The sequence below is a fragment of the Emydura macquarii genome, unplaced genomic scaffold (genome assembly GCF_026122565.2).
Source record: "Emydura macquarii macquarii isolate MOO-44397 ecotype Brisbane River unplaced genomic scaffold, CSIRO-AGI_Emac_v2 contig_3080, whole genome shotgun sequence".
NCBI lineage: Eukaryota > Metazoa > Chordata > Testudines > Chelidae > Emydura > Emydura macquarii.
This window is the reverse complement of record NW_027133217.1, coordinates 3,655,206-3,682,194: the sequence shown is the minus strand read 5'-3', so window position 1 is coordinate 3,682,194 and position 26,989 is coordinate 3,655,206. Positions and strand designations below refer to the sequence as shown.

At 42.1% G+C, this 26,989-nt stretch overlaps 2 protein-coding genes across 2 annotated transcripts in view; both read left to right on the top strand.

Annotated features, from left to right (window-relative positions):
• Positions 1–1,956: 1,956 nt before the first annotated feature.
• IBA57 (iron-sulfur cluster assembly factor IBA57) lies at positions 1,957–12,646 on the top strand. The gene is made up of 3 exons (XM_067530503.1): positions 1,957–2,703; positions 4,660–5,006; positions 9,239–12,646. Exons 1-3 carry the CDS (start codon positions 2,336–2,338, stop codon positions 9,631–9,633), a joined length of 1,110 nt encoding a protein of 369 aa, XP_067386604.1. The 5' UTR covers positions 1,957–2,335; the 3' UTR covers positions 9,634–12,646.
• Positions 12,647–15,213: 2,567 nt separating this feature from the next.
• The window catches only part of LOC137141563 (meiosis-specific coiled-coil domain-containing protein MEIOC-like), a 62,236-nt gene continuing 50,460 nt past the window's right edge, over positions 15,214–26,989 (top strand). The window contains exon 1 of the mRNA XM_067530499.1: positions 15,214–15,465. Coding sequence (XP_067386600.1) covers positions 15,406–15,465 — 60 coding nt within the window. The 5' untranslated portion in view covers positions 15,214–15,405. The remainder of the gene's footprint in view (positions 15,466–26,989) is intronic.

The window sequence follows — 26,989 nt, the reverse complement described above, 5'->3', positions numbered from 1 at the left end:
ACATATATGTATAGCACCTAGCCCAATGGGGCTCCAATTTCAGTTGGGGGCTGTTGTCACTGCTGTAATATAAAATAGTTCAGAGCTGAGTGGCAGCCTATACTCAGCTTGCTTCTGTCAGTTCTAATAAATTAATTTTTGTATTTTTCAGTTTTGAAATTTCTTCCTCTTATTACACAGCTGGGATCACAAGGGATAACTTTTGCTGCAAAGCTTCAGTCTAATAATTTTTGCTGTCTTGACTTAAACTCTTCTGTTCCGAGCCTTGATACGCAGAACAGAGAATAAGCTTCTGGGGTGAGGGGAGGAGGAATATAGAGCACAAATTTTTACAGATGACTCATTGACATTTCTTAATCTGGACGATGGATTCCAATGTAATGAATTGGAGCCTAAAGCCAGGCTATCATAGCTCTTAGCATATATTTCCCATGGAATGAGTCTAGTGTTAATGAGACAGGGAATGGTGATTTTTAGCTCTCACCTCCACCCTGGCAAATCATTTTGACAAGACTCATACATTTATCAGGGGCTTTTTATTTCAAAGCAAAGTAACATAACTCAAATGCCAACCACAGTAAACATTCTTTACATTACCATTAAATGCCACACTGTGTTAGCAAAGAAGCTGTTGATAATGTTTCTCCTCAGTTTTCATTTAGGCATGAGCAAGTAGCGAAAAGCACAGAGTGCTGCAGAAAGCTTGGGAAATGCTGGGGAACTAGCATGAAGAGTCAGGCATCCAGGAAGGCAACCGGCAGAGCAGGAAAAAGCAGAAAGTCAGGAAGCAGAATCAAAAGAGAATTAGATAAGGCTGAGGGAGCACATAAGGAAGAGAAGTTTAAAAGAACAGTGGGGAGCATTGAACTGAAGAAGCAGCAGAGAGCTAAGGAGCAGTGAAAAGAGTTGGAAAACCCTAACCCTTTGAATAGCAGCATTTTCCTTTGTACACACCACTGGGTGCTTAGGGAGATGTGTATGTACCTGCTCCAATGACTAAAGGAACAGCAAAGAGGTCTGGAAAAGAAGCAGTAATGCATTAAAGGACCAGAGGGACAATGGAAACAGACAAGCAGGGAGAGGACCAGGCTGCAAAGGAATCATAGCACAAATATTAAATTGATTTCAGTGGAGGCACTTCCTTTTGCTTCTTTAGAGATGATGTACCCAGTTCCAGACATGCACTACGACATATAAAATGGACCTTATCTACAATTCCCTGACTGCAGCAGAATAATAATTTAGGTCTTAAGTGATCCCACCAACTATATAGCCTCTCTCTAGAGTTAATAGCAATGCAATCATTGCCCGAGTTCCTTAGCAGATATGTAGAAACATATTGAACAAACAATCCCCAAAAATCTCCAGGTTCAAAACACATCCTCCTCTTCTCAGCCCTACCAAATGGGATAAAGTCCCAGAGATCAGGAGGATGGCATGAGCAGATGATCCCAGGTGTTTTAGTCAAAAGATGACTTTACATAGTGCATATATGCCACAATTGAGTTTACTCAAGATGAGCATTGCAACTTAATCCAGACTTCGTCAAACCTAAGCGTATTCAAGCAAAGCCAAGCCTCTGCTCTTCCTTCAGGCTACGTAGGGCCCAGGTGCAAAGTTTTATAACCATGGCTTGAACCATAACTTGAGCACTAGGCCGGGACTCAGGAGACCGGGGTTCTAGTCCCAGTTCTGTCACTGGGTAACCTTGGGTAAGTTGCCCTGCTTTGTGCCTCAGTTTCCCCACCTCTAACATGGCAATACTGTACTGCTCTCCTTTGCAAAGCGCTTTGCGGGCTACGGCCCGCCGTCTGTCTGTCTGTCTGCCTGTCCCGGATGGCTCTCCTGAGGCCACCTGCCGCTCTCAGGGAGGCAGCGGCCCCCGTGATGGGGAAGCAGCTGTGGGTGGCACCTGAAGCTGCTACCCGGGCGGGAGGTTGCTGCACTGGGTGGGGGTCAGCAGCTGGGTAACAGGGGGGGCACCAAGGCTCTGGCAGCCAGAGGGTGCCAAGAGGGAGCCCGCAGGTGCCCCAGGGCCCAGAGGGCAGCAGGGCGAGGGTGGTAGGAGGCCCTTTCCCCTCCCCCACAGGCTGCGGGGCTGTGGGGGGGGCAGAGGGCGTGGCTAGCTCGGGAGAGGCGGGGTTAAGAGCTCAGCCGTGGCAGTTGGCCCGCGCAGCAACAGCCACGGGAGGGGAGGACGTTTCGTTACCCCTCCCCCTCTCGCACTCCGCCTCGGAGTCGCTCTGGCTCCCCCCCGACACACACAAGATGGCGGCGGCGACAGCGCTTGCTCCCGTCGGTTCCCTCTGACGGGCTCCGTCTCTCTCGGGTCGCCATGTTGGTGAGGGTGGGCGCGGCGCTGCGGGGCTTATCCCGCCGTGGCTGCCTGTGGACAAGGGGGAGTGGAGGGACGAGGCGGTTGAGCGGCGGCGGCGGCGGCAGCGGCGACGCCCCTCCCCCACCCGCGGCTGTTCGGTGGTTCCCGCTGAGCCGCGCGCTTCTGCGCGTGCAGGGGCCCGAGGCGGCCGCCTTCTTACAGGGGCTGCTCACCAATGACGTAGCTCAGCTGATGGGGGGTGGGGAGGCAGCCAGTCCCCCGGCGGGCGGGGCTCCCTCGCCTCAGAGCGCGGCCCCGCCCCGCGCTCAGTACGCGCATGTGCTCAATGTGCAGGGCCGATGCCTTTATGATATCCTCCTTTACAGGTGAGACCAATGCAAGGGCGAGGGGGAGATTTGGAAGGGACCATTGCGGCGGGGTGTCTTTGTCAGCCGTGGTTGTGCAGGAGTACCCACTGGCCCCGATGCCCTGGCTGGAGACTCGGTACCACTGTTGCTGTGGGAGCTGCTGCATTTCCTTGCTGTGAAGTCATATATGGACGTGGGGGAACTCCTTGTGTAACCTGGCCCAATTTGATGCATGCAAAATTAATTTAAGCCCTGATCCTGCAGAGCCCTTAAGCAGGTTCTCAAGACCCCTTGAAGTGCCTTGCTCATTTGGGGCCTTGTTTCTTAAATTATTTGGCATGATTTTTTATAAAAGGTAAATAAAGTCATAAGCCTGTTACAAAGTAAAGCAACCCTACAATAATAAACTTGCTGGCCCATGCCATGGAGAGACAGATGCCTTTGTTTCATGTTTACAAATGATGGCTTATGATGAATAACTGATGGGGGAAAAAATCCTGGTGAAAAATGGTGGTATCCTTTTAATGCCAACTAGGCGTAGCTAATGTTACAGGACCTGATCTTGCAAAGGCCTATGTATGTGCTCAACTTTATGCATTTGCATTACTGAAATCAGTGGGACTACTCACAGTATGTAAAGTCAAGCACATGTGTAAGTCTTTGCAGGTTCAGGGCCATGTCAACATGTTTTGTCCTACAACATGCATTAATTTAGCATTTCCTGTTCATAAAAAAAAAGAGTGGATAAAAAGTCTCAGCTTTCCACCTTTAAATGAATTTGTATTGTCTTGCTCTCCCTTCACTTTTGTTCTTCAGAGGTAATTCCTATTTAGAAATTTTTGTTTATTTCCCATTTTGCGTACAATAACCTCATTCCCCCACCCCCCAAAAATGGCTCATGCAGTCTTTTTTTATTACATGTGTAAATAGTGGCCAGCACAATGGACTCTTGATTGCCGGTTGGGGTCTCTAGGCATTACCACAATGTAAATAAGTAATAATAATGTGCCTGTTTCTAATGTATCCCTCACTATATACTGAAGCACCCACTCTAAAAATGTTCTATGATAACATACTGGCTCTGATTTTTCCACTACCTTATGCAGTCATTTACATCTCTGCAAACTTGGTTTAAACTGCTACCAAAGTAGAATGGCAACATTTCACAACCTCTTTACATAATTGTAAATGACAATACAAGGTTCAAAACAGTGAAGAATTGGGCCCTTGGATATTCTCAGCTCAGTTATTATTATTACTTAACATTTATATTGTGGTAGTGCATGAATGGCCCTGTTGTGCTAGGCACTACAAAAAGATACAATTGCTGCCCATAACAAGTGGATGAGATGAACAAACAGATCATGGTAGGGGAAACAGGGTAACTAATATAGTAGAATGTGTGCAATTCTTAGCTATTCAGTAGTAATAATCACAGGCTTCACCTTCCTAGCTGTTATCAGATTACACTTTAATCTACGCATTATGGAAAAAGTGAGTCTTGAGGAGGGACTTCAAGGAGGGTAAAATGATGTCTTTTTGGCACTGGAACTGCGAGTCTTTTCCCACTCATTGAAGGGGGGCAAGCATGGGAGAAAGCACAACATTTGTCAGAGCAGTGGAAAATTGGGTGCTCGAGACTGGCATCACTGACGGACTGAAGGCATGAGTTGACCTTGCAATAATAGACAAGGTTGGATAGGTTTGATGGGACTTAGTGAATCTAAGTCTAGATTTCCATTCCTATATAATTTTGCAATTTTGTTTGATTTCTTTGGTTTTATTTTTTTATAACAGAAAAAATATGGTGTAAACATTTCATAGTTGTCCAAAAGATTGAGTACTGCCCATATCGGCACCAGTAGCATTCAGTAAATTCTCCATATGATTGGATTTAGCCCAGGATTAAGGCAAAGGGCTCTGGTGAAACTACTTCTTCTGTTTCTATTAAGCTTGTATGCGTTACTTTTTCAGACTTCATGAAAGTCAAGAAGAGGAGCCAAATATCCTGCTGGAGTGTGACTACACAGTGCTGGACTCTGTTCAAAAGCATTTGAAATTGTACAAGATCCGGAGGAAAGTAAACATAGCTCCCTGCCTTGACCTTGCTTTGTGGGCAGTCATCCCAGGGGAACAGTCTGGAGACATTTCCAGTATCTTTGATAAATGTGCAGACAAAACTTTGATTTTAACTCCTGATCCCAGAGCAGAAGTCATGGGTTGGAGACTGATTACAAGCAAAGAGGAAAATCCACTAGAAATTGTCCCTGGAAGTCATATAGGAAATATTGAGGAATATCATAGGCACAGGTACAAACAAGGTAAAGCCAGTTTCAATTTTATATGCTAGTGAATTAGGAAAATGGAGGAGATGATGTATGTTACTATGAGAAGTCCATACTCAAGCTCTAATGCAAGACACTAGAAGAAGTTATAAATGCTAAATATTGGATGTCTGAGTATGTTTGCTGACATGGTAATAAATATAGCTATTTTTTAATACTTTTGGACTACATTTGATTTAGTAACTATAACTAGATTTTTAATATAAGGAGAGATTAATAAGAATGGGACTTTTCAGCTTAGAAAAGAGACAACTCGGGGGATATGATAGAGGTCTATAAAATCATGACTAGTGTGGATAAAGTAAATAAGGAAGTGTTATTTACTCCTCATAACACAAAAACTAGGGGTCACCAAATAAAATTAATAGGCAGCAGGTTTAAAGGAAGTATTTCTTCACCAGTGTACAGTCAACCTGGCCAGAGGATGCTGTGAAGGCCAAAACTATAACGGGGTTCAAAAGAGAGCTAGATAAATTCGTGGAGGATAGTTCCATCAATGGCTATTAGCCAGGATAGGCAGGGATTGCTGTTTGCCAGAGGCTGGGAATGGCCAACAGGATGGATCACTTGATGATTACCGGTTCTATTCATTCCCTCTGAAGCACCTGGCATTGGCCACTGTCGGAAGACAGGATCCTGGGCTAGATGGACCATTGGTCTGACCCAGTATGGCCGTTCTTATAATATAGTATCCAGCTGCTGGGGTTTTTAAATAAGTGAATGGTTGTAGGCATGCCCATAGGATTACTGGTTTCCATATGGTCATACATTTTTGTGGTTTGAGTCATTTTAGTTATTTGTGGAATATTAATTGTGCTCCTTGTTTGTTTGCCTGTTGCTATGGAAAAAAATACTGACCTTGGCCTGTTTAGTAAAAATATATGACCGGATTCATAAAGAAATTTACGATCAAAGTGATTAGGTTTTTGCTTTGAGTTGGTAACTAAGGATACTGAAGTCTCGTGTGTGGGTGGCCCATTGTGCCCATACAGAGCCCTGTTGACTTCAGTGGGACTCTACTCGGGTATTGGATGAAACTAAACATTGGACAGGAAGTTGGTGGTGCCTAGGGGACCTGATTGCATTCAATATGGGCAAAGGGAGGAAAGTAATATATAAATACTTGGTGCTTCAAAGAGGCTAATTTCCCAAAGGTGAGGAAAATTATGAGTGAAATTGATTGGGAGGGAAAATGTAGACAGAAAAATGTGAATGAAGATTGAGAGTTCTTTAAGAAGAATTTATTAGATGGCCAAAAAGCCATGATTCCACAATCAGGAAAAACGACAATTTTGGCTAAAAATCTATCATGGTTCAGTGGCAAAGTGAAGATAGTAATTAGAAAATAAAAAAACAATATATAACAAATGGAAAAAAGGAGAAATAGATAACTTCTCATTTATATTTATTGTTATGAAGTGCAGAAAATTGATAAGGGGAGCTAAGGTCATCAAGGAAAAATATATGGCTAGCAGAGCTAAGGACAGTAAGAAGGACATTTTACTTAAAATTAAATATATTAGGAACAAAATAAATCCAGGAAATGGTATAGGCCCATAACTAGATGGAGATGGTAAAATGATTAATGATGATGTAGAAAAGGCAGAAATGTTCAATAGATATTTTTCTCTGTATTTGAAAAGAAGCAGAATGATGTACTTGCATGATATGAGGCTGATGAAGTACTTTCCATTCTATTAATAATTAAGGAGGATGTTAAACATCCAGTAAATATTAACAGGCCTGGATAACTTGCACTCAAGGATCGTAAAAGAGTTGGGTGAGGAGATCTGTCCCACTGATGTTAATTTTTAATTAGTCTTGGCATGCCAGGGAAATTCCAGAAGACTGGCAGAGTGCTGATGATGTGCCAGCATTCAAAAAAGGCAAGCAAGATGACCTGAGTAACTATAGGCTGATTAGCCTGAAAAATCCTATGCAAATTAATGGAAAATCTGAAATGGGATTCCATTGATAAAGAATAAAAGAATAGGAATATAATTAATGCCAGTCAACATGGTTATATGAAAAATAGGTCTTGTCAAACAAACCTGATTTCATTCTTTGATGAGATTACAAGTGTGGTTGCCTTTTGTGAGGTAATTGACTTAGTATTGCATGATATTCTTATTTACAACAATAAGAGGTATACAATATCAGTAAAGCACTAATTAAATGGCTTAAGACCCAGCCAACTGACCGATTTCAAAGTATTTGTCAATGAGGAATCATCACTAAATGGGGTTGTCCTCGGGGTGTTCTGAAGGGATTAGTACTAGGCCCAATGTTATTCTGCCCTTTTATCAATGATCTGGAAGTAAATATAAAATTACTTCTGATAAAATTTGTGGATGACACAAGGATTGGCAGAGATTAATAATGATGAGGACGGTGCAGTCATACAGAATCTGGAGTGCTTGGTAAGCTGGGCACTTTCAAACAAAAAGCATTTTAAAAACAGCTAAATATAAAATCACGCATCTAGGAACAGGAAATGTAGGCCATATTTACAAAATGGGGCACTGTATCCTGGAAAGCAGTGACTCCAGGAGTCATGGTAGATGAGTGAGTTAACATGAGCTCCCAATTCGACACTAGCAAAAGGGCTAATGTGATCCTTGGTTATGAAGGGGAATAGTGGGCAGGAGTGGGGGGTTATTTTGCCTCCGTATCTGGCACTGGTGAGACCAATATGGGAATACTGTTGTCAACATATTGAAAAAGATTTTGAAAAACTAGGGTGGGTACATAAAAGAGCCATAAACTTGATTTGAGAGCTGGAGAAAATGTCTTATAGCAAGAGACTTAAAGCTTAATCTGTTTAGTTTATCAAAAGAAGATGGAGAGGGGACTTGATTAGTGTATAAGTATCTTCATTGGGAGGAAATGTCAGGTACTGAAGGGTTCTTTAGTCTAGTGGGGAAAGGCATAACAAGAACCAATGGCTGGAAGCTGTAGCCAGACAAATTCAAACTGAAGATAAGACACAAACTTCATAGTGAGGGTGGTTAACCTTTGGAACGAAGTACCAAGCAAAGTGGTGGATTCTCCCTCTCTGCCTAACTGTCTAAGGCTACGGCTACACTGACAGCGGCAAAGTCACCACTGTCAGATCGATTTCTCTGGATCGACTGAGCGGTCAGTGAAGACCCGCTCAGTTGATCCAGAAATCGACGTACTAAGACCACCTTCACAAGTGGCATAGTGCTGTGTGGACGGGAACACGGGTTTCCGTCGGCACAGTGCAATGAAGATGGCGCGCAGAAGAGAAGCAGAGAAGTCGATGGGAGTTATGCAAGTTTTTTGTGTGGTTTGCGTAACTCCTGTCAACTGCCACCAAATCTCGGAGGTAAGTGTAGACAGGGTCTTAGTTAAACCATAGTTCTAGGTTTAAAAAATAGAGAAGAGGACTTATGGTCTAATTTTCAGAGGTGCTGAGCACCTGACACTCCCTTTGAAAATCAGTTACTAGTGGATAACAGGAAATGCTTCAATCAAACTATATTTTTACCTTAAGTGTATAATATATTAGAGTCTGATCTCCTACAGTATAATGAATCTATGGTCATGATGGAGATGGGTGCATAGTTTTTAATGGATCCACACTGAGTATTTCCTTCATTAATCCTACATCCGAATTTATAGTCAAAAATAATAAAATATTAATATTTCCATAAAACTGTTAAATACTTGGATGGCTTTTATTTCCCTGTATGCGCTGACTTATAAGATAAAAAGTATAATTGGGCTGGTTGCTGAAGATGTATTTTCATTTGACTAACCTATGGGTTTGTTACATAGCTTTTGACCGAAAATAACTCTTAATTGACCCACTTATGTGATTAAGGTGAGCTGGATATGGCCCTTCGTATTAAATGAAAATGTGTTCATTTGAGCCTACTCCTGCCTGTCTTTGAATGCCCTCCATTTCAATAGTGTGCTCTTGAAGTGCTTAAAACATCATTAGATTAGGTTATACTACAGATTTTTGGTTCACCTTTTAAATCAGCCTTTGCTAACCTTGCTCATTTATGACTAGTGATTTCACCTTGGGCCTCCAACCAAAGTACTGAAAGGCCAATAACTTCCAACTATTTCTACTCTTTTAAAAAAAAAAATTAGGTTGCAGAGAGCAAGATAGATGCTAAAAGTACTGTATGTTGGAAGAGCCCCACAAAACTTACCACTTTCTCTTCTTTTCTCCCCAGGAATAGCCGAAGGTGTAAAAGACATCCCTCCAGGAGTAGCCTTACCACTGGAATCCAATCTGGCCTACATGAATGGCATCAGTTTTACCAAAGGCTGTTATATTGGACAGGAGTTAACAGCTAGGACCCACCACACGGGTGTCATCCGCAAACGCCTGTTGCCAGTGCAGCTTTCAGCTCCTCTGCCATTGGGAAGCATTCCTGAGGGGGCTGCAATCTTAACTGAATCGGGAAAGTCAGCTGGAAAGTACCGGGCTGGTGGAGATGAACTTGGCATAGCCTTGCTGCGATTAGCTAACATAAATGAGCCACTTCATATCAATTTACCAGGAGACACTAGTGTGAATCTTACTGCATCTGTACCTAATTGGTGGCCAAAAACTACCAACAAATAAATGAGGAATCCTCTGTGGTACGTCTGTCTGTCTTAATGAATTTTGTCTCATAGGCGTGGGAAATAAGCTCCCTTACGTTATATTTTCCTTTGGCCTTTGCAGCACTTGAGCTAGGTGTATTACAGAAGGATCCTTGGGAGCTGGGCAGTCAGAAGGAACCTGATGCATCAGCAAGTTACTGACCAAACAAAAGCTAAGTGGAGAAGCCCATAGAAGGGAGAGAAATATTCAGCAAACTCTGTAAAGTTCACCTGGTGGAATTCCTGCTGCACGCTCCCCCTAAGAAAGAGGTGGATGGGGAGGGAGGTTAGGGAAACTTGGGCTGTGCTGATCCTTGATCCAGCCACAGCACTCTTATGGCTCACTCTCTCCCTCTGCCACCTGTACATTACTTTCTTCTCTGAAAGAGCCAATTATTGCTGGTTATATCAGTCCCATTGGACTTTGCATGGTACAGAGGAGATCTCTATACTGGTTTCCACCAGCTGGTTAGCTCACCCAAAATCAAAGTCATGCAGCTATGCAGAGAGGGACTTCCATGGGCTCTGGGATCATAAAGGAGCCTGTCAGAGATACACTGCTCCCCCACTGTGTGTCTGGGAGCTTTGCTGAGCCTTTTTGGTTTCCTCTCAAGATGTAGTGGATGGTTCCATATAGCTTGAATATTCTGTCTGGGACAGAGGGAGGAGGGTTGGACTGGGTGAGGAATATTAAGGCGTCCAGTGGGGCTACTAAGGAGTCCAGTCCCTATCCTATGTGAGGGTGCCCTGTGTTTATTTGGGTGGTGCCAGTGTTGATCTGGGTGCTGCTGAGTATTTAAGTCTGCCCTCCATTGCATGGATCAAAACTTATTCTGAATATGGTGTTGCATATTTTGAAATGCTGACAGGGAAGGTGGAAATGGGAATTTTATCACCGTATGTGTCAAATGTTTTTATGTCAGGATTACTTCTGTGGTATTGCAGGCTTTTTAGCAGGAGTGTGCCAGCCATTTCTTTCAATAGCATGTGTTTTTGCCACACTCTAGTTAAAGTATTCACTGTGAATGTTCTTTCCATCAGGCTTTCTGTCCAGTCCCTAAACTGCTGATTGAGGAGAATTTTTTGTCATTACTGTTAACTCTCTCTAAAGGAAGAGGAATAAATTGTTCTCTGGATTTGAAATAAGAATTTAGCTTTTAATATTCGACCACCTAGGCAAGCAATGTATAATATCAGTATGTACTGTACTGCTGCAAGGTCAGCAGAGGGAGTACAATGATCAATATACCCAGAGCTGCCGTGCCACCGCCAGGGTACTGGTAATAAAGGCTTGGTCTATGCACAGTTTTTGTACCAGTATCACTATTTCATGTGAGGGTGTGATGTTTTATTGAAATAGTTACGCCGATACAACCCCTATTCTGCACATAGTTTTACTGGTGTAAAGATGCCTTTGCTGTCCCTTACGGGTATAAACTATATTGATATAAGCAACTTTATATCAGTATAACTGGTTTAACTTTGCCAGCAAAAGTTGAAGGTTTTGTTGGCAGAACTCACAACTGAGGGTATGTCTATGCTACAAACGCTACAGTGGCACTGCCACTGTAGTTTTAGGCACTTGCAACTGCAACCATCTATCACAGTAGTAAATCCACCTCTCTGAGAGGCGGTAGCTAGGTTTGCCAGAAGAATTCTTCCGGTGACCTAGCAGTATCTACACTGGGGTTTAGGGTGGCTTCATTATATTGTACAGGACATGAAATTTTTCGTAGCCCTGAGTGATGTAGTTAAGCTGACCTAACTTTGTAGTGTAGATGAGGCCTGAGTGTGGACGTATGCAAGGCTGTGCTGACTGAAGGAAAGTTTTGCCAGTACAACTTTCTAGTGCAGACCACTCCTAAGTGTATCCATGCTAAGGTTATTCCACTTTAAATATACTGGCATAGTTAAAAGAATACAAATTTTGTGTGTAGACAAGCCTAAATAAAAGTACTAAGAACACATAAAAAATGTTAGGACCATGGGCCTTGTGATTCTTTGAAAAAAAAAAAATGCCAAAAATCCTCAGGAGGCATAACTGTTTCCACATAATCTCTACAGAGCCAGTGAAGGACATGTCTCCTGGCCCAAGGTGAGATGTCCACTCCTTCTCTGCTAACATGAATCTCAGGCCCATAGAGAGCTCTCTCTGGAGCTCTAGGGGTTGGGCGACAGTGCCATGGATATGCAGGAGGAGGGAGTAACAATTTTGCCTCCTTCAAGGAGTGAAGAAGAAAATGCTGACTAGAGCCTGTGCAAGGCCCTATGAATCTGAGACCTGTTTGCCACCCACACTCCATGTCCTGTTCTTCCCAGCTGCCTAACCTTTTTGCCCTTGACTAGGGGGTTGCTCCAGGTCCTCACTTTCCTGGCTGATTCACTGCTGTCCCCATCCTCCCAACAATTTCATGTGTCCGTCCTCCCACTCCCCCCCCAGGCCTTCTGGTTAGTCCCTGCTGCTGGCTCTTACTGAGGGTTTCTCTAGCCACCCTACGTCCTGGATGCTCAAACCTGCACCCAATACTTCAGGGCTCCTTTTGGCTGCTGCTACATCATGTTGGCCACTGCTGCTTTTTCCATCTTTACACCTCTTCCTCCTCCCCTCCCCCGAAAGCCTACTGCGGACCTCCTCTAAGGCTAACCTAATTGACAGAAGGTGTACTTATTTTTACAAAATAAATCAATCAATGTGCACTCAGAAGTGAGGAGTGTGGGGAGATGAATGAGTCGGTCTGGAAGGGATCCAAGCCCTGTTTAATATTTGTTTGAAATAACAATTGTCCAAAGGGCATTTCATTTTGTCATTGTCTTGCTGTAGCCATTACTGTGAAGTGAAATGTATATGAAAAAAAGAGACAATGTGTAGAACATGTTTATGCTGATTTGTCAAGAAAAGCTTTTCCCTCCACCATCAATTGCGCAAGCTCTTCTCAGAATAGTTATATTGTACTACTGTATATGCAGCATGAATAAACAGTTTCTTCTTTTCATGGGAGCCATATCTATCTTTTCAGCTACACACATGAATTTCTTATTGCCTCCTAATATTTGAAAGGCTTTTATGTTACTAAGGGCTGGATTTTTTTTTTTTTTATTTATAAACATGGATCATAATTTTCAAATTTGGGTGCTTAAAATAAGACCCCTAAACACATAATGTACGCACCTAAATGAAAATGGCTTGATTGTCAGAAGTGTTAAGCAGTGCCCACCGATATCAAAGGGAGCTGTGTGTGTTCAGCATCTCCGAAAATCAAATTGCTTTTAGTTAGATGCTTATGTATGCACTTACACACTCCCAGTTAGGCATCAAAGTTAGAAAAAATGGCTTTGCTTGTTATGAGCTGCATTGAAATATACCTTTCAAGTGGTCAGTAGTAGAGTACATCTAATTCATTTTAAGAGAAATTATTAGAGTGACTGAGATGAAATAGAGAAATCTATTACTCTGCGGAGGCATGATATAGAATTTAATTTAATCAAATTCTACTTGAATTAGTCCAAAATGGTAAATAACCAGTGAACTTTTTCCTCCCCACTGTTTTTCATATGAACTAAAATGTTTGAAGTTCTCTCAGTAGGTCTTTCAATGACTAATCTCAGCAGAAATTAAGAAAAACAACCACTACAGAGAGAAAAAGATATCACTGGAAGCATACTGCCACTAAAACACATTATTATAAGAAGGGCTGATAGGACCATCTATTATTAAGTTTTGACCAACACTTTCCATTATAAGACTCTGTTTTCACTTGCTTATAACTTTTCCATGCCAGGTTTCTGTGGCCAAGAGTATGGACTACGTGTTTTCAGGAAATTCCAGCCAAAACAGTTCAGCCATTTCTAATAATGATGCTAGGGAAAAATATGTTGTTTTGCCTGTTAAAGTCTGGCAAATGTTAAACTCTAGCACATCCATGGGGAAAATAATTAACAAAGACTCCACTGGGATAGTGCTTGGGATCTGCTACAGACCCCTAGGATCCCATCTGGATATGGATAGAGACTTCTACTATTTTTAATTAAATAAATACTATTGGGAATTGAGTGATGGGGAAGTTTAATTTCCCAGATATCTTTGGAGGACAGGTGCTACTAATAATGTTCATGCCCAGATATTCCTGGATGATATAGTCAACAGATTTTTTCACTTTTGGAAACATCCTACTAGGCTAGGGCAAGGCCCTGTGAATTTATACTGCCCAGGCCTGGGGCTCTTGGGACCAGACTACCAATAATAGACTAGAAACTGACATTAAACAGGAATGAAACTGATACTTTCAAGTCGCTTTCACAGTATTGCCAACCTCACATGTTCAAAAATCATGAGTCAGGCTCACCAAAAATCATGAAACTGGCTTAAAAATAACAAATTATGTAAAAATAATAGATTTGGTGTTCTTTTTATTTGCCTTCTGCTTTTTGAGCCCTTAGGGTGCACTTGGGGTCACATTTTGAAGCTTTCACCACAGCCACGAGGGCCAGAAACTTACTTTTTTCTTTAAGATTGAAGGGTGAAATCATCACACATCCACTTGACTCCAGGAGGTGGGGCTTTAAGGAAAACAATAATTATGAGACTCATGACAAAATCACAAGAATTGGCAACACTGTTCAAAGGCAAATTACTTCTGGACAGCTCTTAAACACAACACCACAGTGACTGAGTGGCAGCGCTCACAAGAGAATATTTAAATTAACCAAACACCAAGGAAATTCCACATTTTAAAGTTGAGAAAAAAAAATTGAGTCTTCTGAGGTGTGTCAAGGCCACTGCAGGCAGGAAAGGAAAATAAACAGGCTCTGGGCAGCAGTTGCTCTTGAAAGAGTTGGAGGTTCAAATCCTCCAGTCCTTAATCAGGTAACACTTCTACTGCCCTTAGCGCCTCCACGCACAGATATTAACAGGTACTCAGTAATGACACACTTCTTGGGTAGATATCTGGGCTATTAGCCAGGGCCTCACATTTATACAAGCTGGCTCAGACTCCATTTTCCAGGACATGCTGAACGGTTCTGAGCACACAGATGGTGCCCAGTGAATAACACAAAGCGTTACACTAATCCTCAACTTTACCAACTCTGTGCATACAATTTTTTTGCCCTATCTCTCCCCTCCCAACCTTCCTACTCAGTCCTGCAATGGTTTGCCCCAACCCCCCCCACCTTCCTATCCAGCCCTGCAATGGTTTGCCCCAACCCCCCCCCCCATGCTCACGTCTCACCCTGAAATGGTTTCGCCCCACCTTTCTAACCCTGAAATGGTTTGCCCTAGCGTCTCCCACCCTCTTTCTTCCCAGCCCCAAATGGTTTGCACCCAATCCCCACCCGCTCTGTTCTGAAATGGTTTGTCCCACGGCTGCCTTAGTGCCTTCGTTTTAACCGTGGTTTGTCCTCTAGGCCCGTACCATAGGCAGCGACCCCCATTCCTATTCCCCCGTATGGCTGTGAACGAGATCTCTTCCTTGCCCTTGCCGCGCGCGCGCCCTTCACGCCGCTCTGCTAGCTGTCACTGCACTGGCCCCGGAGGCGGAGGGACTGGGTTGGGCGGGAAAGAAGGGCGGGAGGAGGCCGAAGGCGGTTGGCTGCTCCGCGCGCGCCGCCTGTCCCCTCGCGCCCAAAGGCTGGGCGGGGGTGGCGGTTGGGGAGCCACCTGTCAGTGGGTGACGTGGACGCGGCGGGCGCCACCATCTCGCGCCCGGGTGAAGGCCTGGTGGGGACAGGGGCGGTAGCGTGGTCTCCGGATAAAATGGTGGCTACCAGCGCCGAGCCGCTGGCTCCCCCCTTCGCGCGGGCCTCTTGGCCGGAGGTGAGGCTCGCCCCCCCCCGGGAAGGGAAGGGATCCGAGCCTCTCGCCTGTGCCGAACTGTGCCTTGTTCTCCGGTGTGCGGCGCTGCAGGCCACTTCGTGTTCTCCCCTCCCCCATCTGGCTGGGGACGGGGTGTTCCCTGCTTCTCTATGGGGGCGCTTCTTCCGACGGGGGGTGCTGCGCTCCCCCTCTCTACTGGGGCGGCTGTGAGTGCCCCCCACATCTCTGGCTGTGCCCCCTTTACCTGTTGGGGCAGTTTCTCCGCTGTCCAGTGGGGGCGGAGGAAGGACCCCCACACACTCCCTGCCTCGCCTTGCTCTCCCCACCCCCCCGGGGTTCCTCTCTGAGGTGCCCATCACCGTGGTATCCAGCTGTTGATGGGGGCTGCTGGTGGAGGCAACTGTTAGTAACCCAATTCACTGCCTACCGCTTGGGGTCCTGCCAGTCGTCCACCCAGCCTTGCTATCCTTGCCTTAATGCCCACTAGCTCATGCCCAAACCTTCACGGGTCAGAGCTTAAAGTGGGTGTTGTTTGCACACCTGGAAAGAAAAATTAAAAATCCAGCTGGCTCATTGTGGGGCTTCAATTCCCCGACTGAAGCTGCTGCCGCCACAATATGATTCCCCTCCTGCCCTTTCTTCAGCCCATCAGCGCTGTACCAGGGCTGTCTGGGGGTGTATCTTGCCATCTTATTGAAAGTGTAATTGAGGGAAGTTATCTATTGCCACAAGTTGAAAAGTGTCTCTCAGGCCATATTTACCCTACAGATTTCTGCTGGCCTAGCTCTGTTCATCTGGGAAGTGGTGAGGTGTGATCCCTGGCTGACATCGCTGTGCCAGCAGAAACTGGCCAAAAACTGCAGTTTTATTGGGATAGCTTGTTTTGCTCAGGGAAGCTGGGAGTAGAATAAGCCATACCAGTAAAAGTGCAGCTTTGCCTGTCTAAGCTTGGAGCATTTTACCAGTACAGGAATAGTGGTATACTACACCAAAGTGCTCCTAGTATAGAAATGGACTTAGTGGTGATTGGACCGCCTAAATTCTGAATTATTTCTAAAATCACTTGGGCATAGATAAATATTAAAATTTATTTTATGAAGAACTGATTGTTCATGGTTGTTATGCAGTTTCGAGGACAAGAGGCTACCTTAATGCTTTTTATTTATATTGCAAAACAGTATAAATTAGGTCTATGACTTGTCTTTAGGTGGTAAATATAGATATGTGAAAATGAAGAATCATCTTCCTTTCCCCAACTCTCTCATACATGTTCCTGTCAGGAATCTGTTAAGTGGTTATAGTGAGATGTGAAAGAATGTGAGAGGTGGTGGACTAAAGAAAAATAGTGACATTTCTGAACAGAGGGATGTCAGACGAGAGTTGTGAAGTAAACAAGTACAAAAACTTGAACTCCAGTACAAGAAAGCAGGAGTCATTTGTGCTGAAACTTCTGATGTTAAGAGAATGCTGAGGGGAATAAAATGGCTTTTACTGCTCTTGAAATAAAAATTAAATGCATTTTATCCTTCACATTCAGTCTTGAAGTATTGCAATTGGAAAAGGGGAAAGCTGTTCTCATTCCCTGTTATCTCTAATGATGAAAAAAACAAGGAAAATCTAAGGATCATTGATAACACTTAAATCCTTGTCTATACACAGTTTTTGTACCAATTTAGTTGAATCCACAACAGAGAGCTGCACTAGTTGTTATGCTAATATGATCATTCATACTTAGAGCGCTCCAAATCTGCAGATATCTGCGGATGTGGCTATCCACAGACCATGTTTGTGGATCATGGAATTTTGTATCCACGCAGGGCTCTACTTATACTGGTATGACTGCATCAATACTAGGGGGTTGGATCGATTGAACTGAATGTTTATTTCCTGATATAAATCAGTACAAAAGCTGCTAGACAAGCCCTTTCAGTAGCTTTATTGGTATTTTCAGTGTTTTGATCAACCATGGCCATTACTGTTCAGCTAAAGTATTTGTAAATCTTGAGCCAACCAAGTTGCTAGACAGGATTATAGGTGGAGGCTTGAACCTACTATATATGGAAAGTGGGAGTATGGTGTGTTCTCTGCTGTTTGATATCTTTTGCATCAGGCATGCATTTTTTTCCCCCTGTGATCCTTGTGCAGTAGAACTTGCTGGCTTGTCTTGACTGATTTTTTCACTGCCCTCATTGATGAAGCACAGTTATGTTTACTTACTTGTGCAGAGCTAGCAGGGGGTTTGGCATACTATTTTGGGATGAGGCGTGTCTGTGTGTTATTAATAAATTTGCTCTTAAAAAAACGCCAAACCCAGACTCTGAAATACATTCCCCAGCAGTTCATAATAATTTAAAAGTATATAAAATTTTTAGTCTCAACTATAATGTCTCAACCTTCATTTTGATGGTTTTTGTCAATTTAACATTTTTATTTTGCTTTTACTTAAGTTATAAGCCCTTCAGAACAGGGACTGTGTATTGTCTTGCATTTCTGTGAAGTGCTATTCTCAAACCTGTGATGCAGTGGAAATTATGATATTTGAATGAATAGATTTTTTTTTTTGTAGATTAATGTTTTGGTCTTTTGTCTCCCCTCCACCAAGGTCAAACAGGTATGAAATTCTGATGTCAGACTTTATTTGTAGCTATCAGTGGTCATGTGTGCACCAGCCAAGTTAATGCTTATTTTTTTAATATCTATGTAAGTGCCAGGGTAGACTGGCTTCAAGTATTTGAAGTGTTGTGTCTGGAATTCACAAAATATGTGTTTTAATACATCCAAATGTAAATGTATACATCTGGGAACAAAAAATGTAGGCCCTACTTAAAGAATGGGGGACTGTTCTGGGAGGCAGTGACTCTGAAAAAAGGCTTTGGGGTCATTGTGGATAATCAGCCAAACATGAGCTTGTGCTGTAATACTGTGGCCAAGGGCTAATGTGATCCTTGAATGTGTAAATAGGAATTGTGACCAGAAGTAGTGAGGTTAAACTACTTCAATATTTGGCACTTGTGCAACTGCCACTGGAATACTGCATGCAGTCCTAGTGTCAACAATTCAAAAAAGATGTTGATAAATTGGAGAGAGTTTAGAGAAGAACCACAAAAACGATTAAAAGATTGGAAAATATACCTTAATAGTGATAGATTCGAGGAACTCAGTTTGTTTCGTTTAACAAAGAAGATTAAAGGGCTCCTTAAATCAGTCTTAAAGTGCTTGCATGAGGAATGGAAATTTGATAATGGACAATCTAGTAGACAAAGGTATAACAAGATCCAAAGGCTGGAAGCTGAACCCAAACAAATTTAGACTGGAAATTGGGCTTCTAAGAGCTACGATAATACACATAGTAAATAATGAATAAGGTGTAAATTTTTTCATAGTGAGGGTAATTAGCCATTGGAACATCTTACCAGGGCTGTGTTGGATTCTCCATCAGTGGCAATATTTAAATCACAATTGGATGTTTTTTTCTAAAATATAAGCTCTAATGCAAACAAAAATTAATTTCGGGAAGCCATATGGCCTTTATTATACATGAGGTCAGATTATATTATCACAATTATCACAGATTAGATTATCTAATCACAGATTAGATTATCACAGACAATTATCTGTCTGGCCTTAAAATCTATGAATTCCTGGTCAGAGCATGGATTTAGGGCACAGTGCTGGAAACACTCAAGTTTTATCTACAGTAGTGTTTACATTGGTGTAGAGGAACTATTGCTGAAAAATGGGCATACACTTGCTAGTGCAGATGCTGCCAAAGAGTGTCATTAAGAGCAGAAATAGTCTGTAGCTTCCTGGACTGCAAACCATACATAGAAGATAACATGCTAACTTAGTATCAAGTTTCCATATATAGTAGAGTGTTTGGTCTGGTGTGCAATTGTGAAAAGTCAACCAACTCCTTCAGCTTCTAATATAAGAGATGCCATACTGGGTCACACCATGGTCCATCTTGTCCAGTATCCTGTCTTTGACATTGGTTTATACCAGACTTCAGCGGGAGCATACAGAACAGGGTAATTATGGAGCAATCTACACATGGTTTCCACTCTTGGCTTCTGGTAGTCAGAGGTTTAGGGTCACCCTGAGCAATAGGTTGTGTCCCTGACCATCTTGGCTAATAGTCATTGATGGACCTATCTTCCATGAATTTATCCAGTTCTTTGTTTAACCCAGTTGTACTTTTGGCCATCACAACATCATATGGCAATGAATTCCACGGGTTGGTTGTGTGAAAAAGTACTCCTCCTTGTTTGTATTAAAGCTGCTGCGTATTAATTTAATTGAGTGACCCCTGGTTTTTGTATTGTGGGAAAGGGTAAATTACACATCTCTATCCACTTTCTCCATACCATTCATGATTTTATAGACCTCTGTCATATCCTCCCTTAGTTATCTCTTCTAAGCTGAACAGTCTGTCTTTTTAGTCTCTCCTGTTAGGGAAGCCGTTCCATGTACCCGTCATCATGTCTGTTGCCCTTCTCTGAACCTTTTCCAGTTCCATTATATATTTTTTTGAGATGGGGCAACCAGAACTGGACAGTATTCAAGGTGTAGGCACATCATGGATTTATACAGTGGTATTAAGATATTTTCTGCCCTGTTCTAGTAGTTTCTAACATTGTTGCCTTTTTGACCACTGCTGTACACTGGGTATATGTTTTTAGAGAACTATCCACATAACTCCAAGAGCTCTCTCTTGGGCGAAAACAGCTAATTTAGAATCCTCTTTATATATGTATAGTTGGAATTATTTTTTCTGATGTGCATTTCTTTGCATTTATCAACATTGAATTTCATCTGCCATGTTGTTGTCACCCAGTTTTGGGAGGAAACACTCAATACACTCAAGCCACCACCTCTTCACAGTCTGCTTTGTACTTAACTATCTTGATAATTTTTAATTGTTTGTTTATTTATTTATTTATTTATATTGCCACTTCACCATTCCCCCCTCCCCTTTTCGAGATCATTAATGAATATGTTGTACAGCACTGGTCCCACAGATCTTTGGGGGACCCTACTGTTCACCTCTCTGCACTATGAAAATTGATCCTTTATTCCTATCCTTTGTTTCCTGTCTTTCAATCAGGTACTGATCCATGAGAGGGCCTTCCCTCTCATCCAAAGACTACTTAATTTCCTAAGAGCCTTTGGTGAGGGACCTTATCAAAGGTTTTCTGAAAATCCAAATACATTATATAAATTGGATCACCCTTATTCCCGTGCTTGTTGACTCCTTCAAATAATTCTAATAGATTGGGAGGAATGACTTCCCTGTACAAAAGCTGTGTTGACTCTTCCCCAATAAATTGTGTTTATCTAGGTGTCTGATGATTCTGTTCTTTACTATAGTTTCTACCAGTTTGTTCAGTACTGAACTTAGGCTCACTGGCCTGTAATTGCCAGGATCTCCTCTGAAGTCATTTTTAAAAATTGGTGTTATATTAGCTACCTTCTAGTCATCTGGTACAGAGACTGATTTCAGTGATAGATTACATACTACAGTTAGTAGTTCTGCAATTTCACATTTGAGTTCCTCCAGAATTCTTGGATGAGTACCATCTGGACTTGGTGACTTATTACTGTTAAGTTTATCAATTTGTTGGAAAACCTCTTCTGTTGATAACAATTTGGGATAGTATTTCAGATTTTTCACCTAAAAAGACTCACTGAACAAGGGTATCTCCCCCACATCCTCTGCTATGAAGACGGATGCAGATAATTCATTTAGCTTCTCTAGGGTGGTCTTGTCTTCCTTTAGTGCTCCTTTAACATTTTTTGTCGCCTATTGGCCTGATTGCTTGCTTGTCAGGCTTCATGCTTCTGATGTACTTGAAATAATTTTACTGTTATTTTTTTGCATTTTTAGTAAGTTGCTTCTCAAATGTTTTCATGGCCTGCCTTATTATACTCACGTTCTACTTGCCAGAGTTAGTGAACCTTCCTTCCTATTTTCCCCATTAGGATTTGACTTCCACATTTTAAAGAATGCCTTTTTGCTTCTATTGAGCTACATCAGTGGTTCTCAACCAAGGATACACAGAGGTTTTCCAGGAGGTACATCAACTCATCTAGATATTTGCTTTGTTTTACAACAGGCTACATAAAAAGTGCTAGCAAAGTCAGTGCAAACTTAAAATTTCATACAGACAAATTGAGAAAACAAGTCATTTTTTAGTACCAGTGACACTTGTGTGTCTCAGTATGACACTTTTTTGTATTTTTATGTCTAATTTTGTAAACAAGTCATTTTTAAGTGAAGTTAAACGTTGGGTACACAAGACAAATCAGACTCCTGAAAATGGTACAGTAGTCTGGAAAGGTTGAGAACCACTGACCTATGTTATACTTCTGTTTAGCCATCGGGGAATTCTTTTGGTCCTCCTACTGTCTTTTTTTGATTTGGGGTATACATTTAATCTGAGCATTCATTATTGTGTTTTTAAGTAGTCTCCATACTGCTTGCAGGCATTTTACTCTTCTGAATGCTCTTTTTAATTTCAGTCTAACTAGCATCCTCCTTCTTGATTTAGCATTCCCCTTTCTAAAGTTAAATGTTACTGTGGTAGGGTGTCTTTTGGTGCTTTCTCCCCTACAAGGCTGCTACATTTAATTATGGTTGCTATTATCAAGCGGTTCAGCTATAGTTACCTAATGGACCAGATCCTGTGCTCCACTGAGGACTAAATCAAGAATTGCCTCTCTCCTTGTGGATTCAGGGACTAAGAAGCAGTCACTTACGGTGTCTAGGAGTTTTATCTCTGCATCACGCCCGATGTGACATTTACCTAGTCAATATGAGGATAGCTGAAATAATCCAATATTGTGTTTTCTGGTGCCTCTCTATCCTCCCTTAGCATTTCGCAGTAACTGTCACCATCTTGGTCAGGTGGTCAGTAGTAAATTCCTACTGCTACATTCTTATTATTAAAGTATGGAATTTCTATCCATAGAGATTCTGTGGTACAGTTTGAGTTATTTAAGATTTTTATCTTATTTGACTCTATGCTTATTTTTAACAGTGCTACTGCCCCACCAGTGGTACCTACTCTATTCCTGTATGTTTTGTCCCCTGATATTACTGTGTCCCATTGATTATTCTCATTCCACTTAGTTTCCAGATTGCCTATTATATCAGTGTCCTATCTTGCCTATTATATCAATGTTCACCTATCTCAGTATTTAGACTTCTAGCATTTGTATATAAGCACTTCTACATTTTTTCAATATTTAGTTGCTTGCATTGTTTTTAAGTGGGACTTTTATGTTTGTGTTCCTCACTAGCTCCTACCAGCACTTTACCTGTTCTTTCCTATCTTCTAAACTAGGCTATAGAGTTTGCCCTTTAATATATTCATCCCTAAGGGATATCTCCACCCAAACTGTGCTGCTCCTCACCTTTCAGCTTTCCCACAATCCTTAGTTTAAAAAATCCTCAGCAACCTTTTCAGTTTTACATGTCAGCAGTGTGGTTCCATTTTGGTTAAGGTGGAGCCCATCCATCCCATATAGGCTACTCCTTCCCCAAAAGGCTCCCCAAGTTCCTAATAAACCTAAATCTCTCCTCCTTATAACATCATCTCATCAATGCATTTAGACCTTGCAATTCTGCCTGTCTTACTGCCCTGCACATGGAACTGGTAGCATTCTCTGAAATGCTTCATGGAAGTCCTGGACTTTAATTTCTTACCTAGCAGCCTAAATTTGGCTTCCAGGATCTCTCCTCCTACCTTTCCCTGTGTTGTTGGTACTTACGTGCACCATGGCCGCCAGATTCTCCCCAGCACTACTTACAAAGCTATTTAGATGTCTCATGAGATCTGATATCTTTGCATCCGGCAGGTAATTCTTCATGTAGTTCTCCCAGTCATCAGAAACCCAACTATGATTAGAATCAGGATAAGAATTCAAAATGATCTTGACAAACTGGAGAAATGACCTGAAATAAATAGGATGAAATTAAATAAGGACAAATGCAAAGTACTACACTTCGGAAGGAATATTAAATTGGTCAAATACAAGATGGGAAATGACTGCCTAGGAAGGAATATTGCAGAAACGGATCCGGGGGTTATAGTGGATCACAGACTGAGTCAACAATATAGTACTGTTGCAAAAAAAGCATTCTGGGATGTACTAGCAAGACTATTGTAAGCAAGACATGAGAAGCAATTCTTTCACTCAGGAGTGACAAGGCCCCAAATGGACTACTGTGTCCAGTTCTGAACACCACACTTCAGGAAAGATGTGGGCAAATTGGAAAAAGTCCTGAGGAGAGCAACAGAAATGATGAAAGGTCTAAAAAACATGACCTATGAGAAAAGACTGAAAAAAATTGGTTTTGTTTAGACTGAAGAAGAGAAGACGGAGCGGGGGAGAGGGGGGGGGGGCATAATAGTAGTCTTCAAGTACAAAAAGGTTTGTTATAAAGAGGAAGGTGATAAATTGTTTTTAACAACTGAGGACAGGACAAGAAGTAATGGGCTTAAACTGCAGCAAAGGAGATTTAGGTTAGACATTAGGGAAATCTTTCTAACTGCACTGGAACAAATTACCTAGGGAGATTGTGGAATCTCTGTCACTGGAGGTTTTTAAGAACAGTTTATATGAACACCTGTTGAGGTGGTCTAGATAATACTTAGTCCTGCCTTAGTGCAGGGGACTAGACTAGATCAGTGGTTCTCAACCAGGGGTACACGTACCCTGGGGGTACATCAACTCATCTAGATATTTGTGTAGTTTTTACAACAGGCTATATAAAAAAGCACTAGCAAAGTCAGTGCAAACTAAAATTTTATACAGACAATGACTTGTTTATATATACCCCTCTACATTCTATACACTGAAATGTAAATACAGTATTTATATTCCAATTGATTTATGATAAAAATGAAAAAGTAAGCCATTTTTCAGTAATAGTTTGCTGTGACACTTGTATTTTTATGTCTGATTTGTGTAAGCAAGTAGTTTAAGTGAGGTGAAACTTGGGGTACGCAAGACAAATCATACTCCTGAAAGGGATATAGTAGTCTGGAAAGATTGAGTACCACTGGACTAGATGATCTTTTGAGGTCCCTTCTAGTCCTACATTTCTATTATTTCAATCTATATTTCTAATGATAGTGTCCCTCATTACGGTTGCCTGTCTCTTTCTGATAACTGGAGTTCCCACCCCTGAAGTGATGTCAGTGTGAGAGGATATCATGACATCATCTGGAAGGTGGGTCCCAACTATGGGATTGTTTCCCTCTGCTTCAGCTTTGTGTTCTCCTGCCCCAAGACTTTCATCTGCCATAATAGAACAGTGACTGTCAAATAGGAGGTGGAACCACTCTACTATGTCCCTGAAGGTCTTGTCTATATACCTCTCTGTCTCCTTTTGCTCATCCAGTTCAGCCACTCTGGCCTCAAGAGCCCGCACTCTGTCTCTGAGTGCCGTGAGTTGCTTGCACTGCATGCACACATATGATTACCTGCCTCGTGGGTAGGTGGCCTACTTGTTACACTTAATGCAATAAACTGGGTAGCCTCCACCTTGCTGCTGGTGTTGGTAGGTGTATTGTCCGCCCACTCATGAATTACATTTCTTGGGGACTAAGTGCATTTCCAATTGTTATAATCCCACAGCCAAACTCTGACTTCATCCAAATTTTCCTTATTTTAGTAGCTCACTTAATCCCTGTGCTCTCTTCCGTCTCTGGTTGAGAAAGGGCTCTTGCAAAAGGCCTCTAAATTTATACCAGTGATGGTACACACACCCCTCCCACCTCTTACATGTTTGTGTCCTGGCCTCTACCAACTACCCCCAGGATCAGAGTATCACTAACAAGTGAGTACTCAGCTGCTGTAGTGCCTAGTACCTCCAAGGCGGCTATGAGTCACCACTTGAGCCTCTCTGATCAAGTTAGGTTTTAGATCAGGGAAAACCTTAGATTTTAAACTAAAATTTTAAATGCTTAGCTAGTAGCATGTTAAGCTCTCAGCAAATAAGAGTTTTAAGGCATTTACACTGTTAAGCCTTCAAAGTTCAAATTTAAGAAGTTGAAATTGAGAGTTTTATTTGAAAGCTCTCACTAGAAAACTAGTAAAATAATGGAAATGAATAAAATATAAACTGAATAAAATAAAGATGCTAAATAATAAAGGCACTTGATCTTACCTGTCCTTACTGTGCAGCCAAACTCTGCTTACATTAGCAGTTCACTCAGTCACTATGCCATGGGCTCTCTGCTAGCTGAGATGTAAATCAATCTAAAAGTGGGAGCTAATTCCCACTTACTCTCTATGTGCATGGGTACACATATCTACGGTAACTTTAATCTGTCTAGCACAGGTAATAGTCGTAAAGACACAGCAGCACAGGCTTCAGTGTGGGCTAGAAGCCTGAGTACATAGTTAGGGTCCATGGCAGGCTTTTACTTGTGTGGATAGCTCATGCTGCCATGTCTTAACTACTATTGTTATCCACACTACCTAGGTTAAAGCTAGCACAGGTATGTCTACCCATGTTACAATCATACCCTCATATGCTGTGTAGATGTACTCTGCGTCAGACCAGGTCATTACCTTGCTGTTGCAGTGCAGGCCAAGGCATGTCTGGAGTTGGAGTAACAGACCTATACATGGAAAAGGTATATTTGGAAAAGAGGGCCTATTCCATCCTCAGGACTAACTGGAAGTCAGGATCACTTGCTTTTAGTGAAGGGTTCTGCCCCTTTCCCTTCAGTATCAGTCTAGTGTATCTCGGTCTTGCACCCCTATAACCAATACACAAGCGGTGTCTATTTCAGATTTCTTTCTGAAAAAAAAATCCCACCACTGCTAGTGCTGGCTGCAGCTTTACTGGTAGTAATGGTGGAAGTGCTAATATAGACTTGATGAATTGAGCTTTTCAAAATCACTTTAGGCATTAGATCTCCAACTCTCATTGACTTTCATTGGGAGTTGGCCACCCAGTTCCTTTAGGCACTTTTGAAAATCCCACAGAAGGTGCTAGCAGCTATCATTGTCATTTTTACCACTGTGTTGGGAAGCCTAAACAGGATAAGTTTGGACAACGTAGTGCTTTAAATGGTAGTGGCCATATAGAGGCCTTTCTATATTGGTGCTCCCAGCGTTGCTACTACTGGTGGTTGTTACTGCTGTCACCAGTGTTAGCAATAGTAGTAAATGTTTTCAGAACAAAAGTGTGGACACAGCTAGAGAGGAGAAAGAAGTGACTTTTTTTAAAGCCCATATGGCAGTTCAGTCTCCCTAGTTTATGACTATTTCAGAGTGTGGACAGGTTGATTCTCTAATTTTCTTGCCTGGCCTATAAATGTTGTCAGCTAGGGAAGAATCTACTTATTACTTTGCTAGCTGGATTTTGGAAGGTGATAAGTACCTTTGCTTTATTTCTCACTGGGAAAAGAACTTTCATTTTACTTCTAGGCTTTAGCATCTGTTCAACTGGTTGAGTTAAAGTACAACTTGCCTTGTCTATTCCAGAGTTTTAGAAAATGTTAGTTAA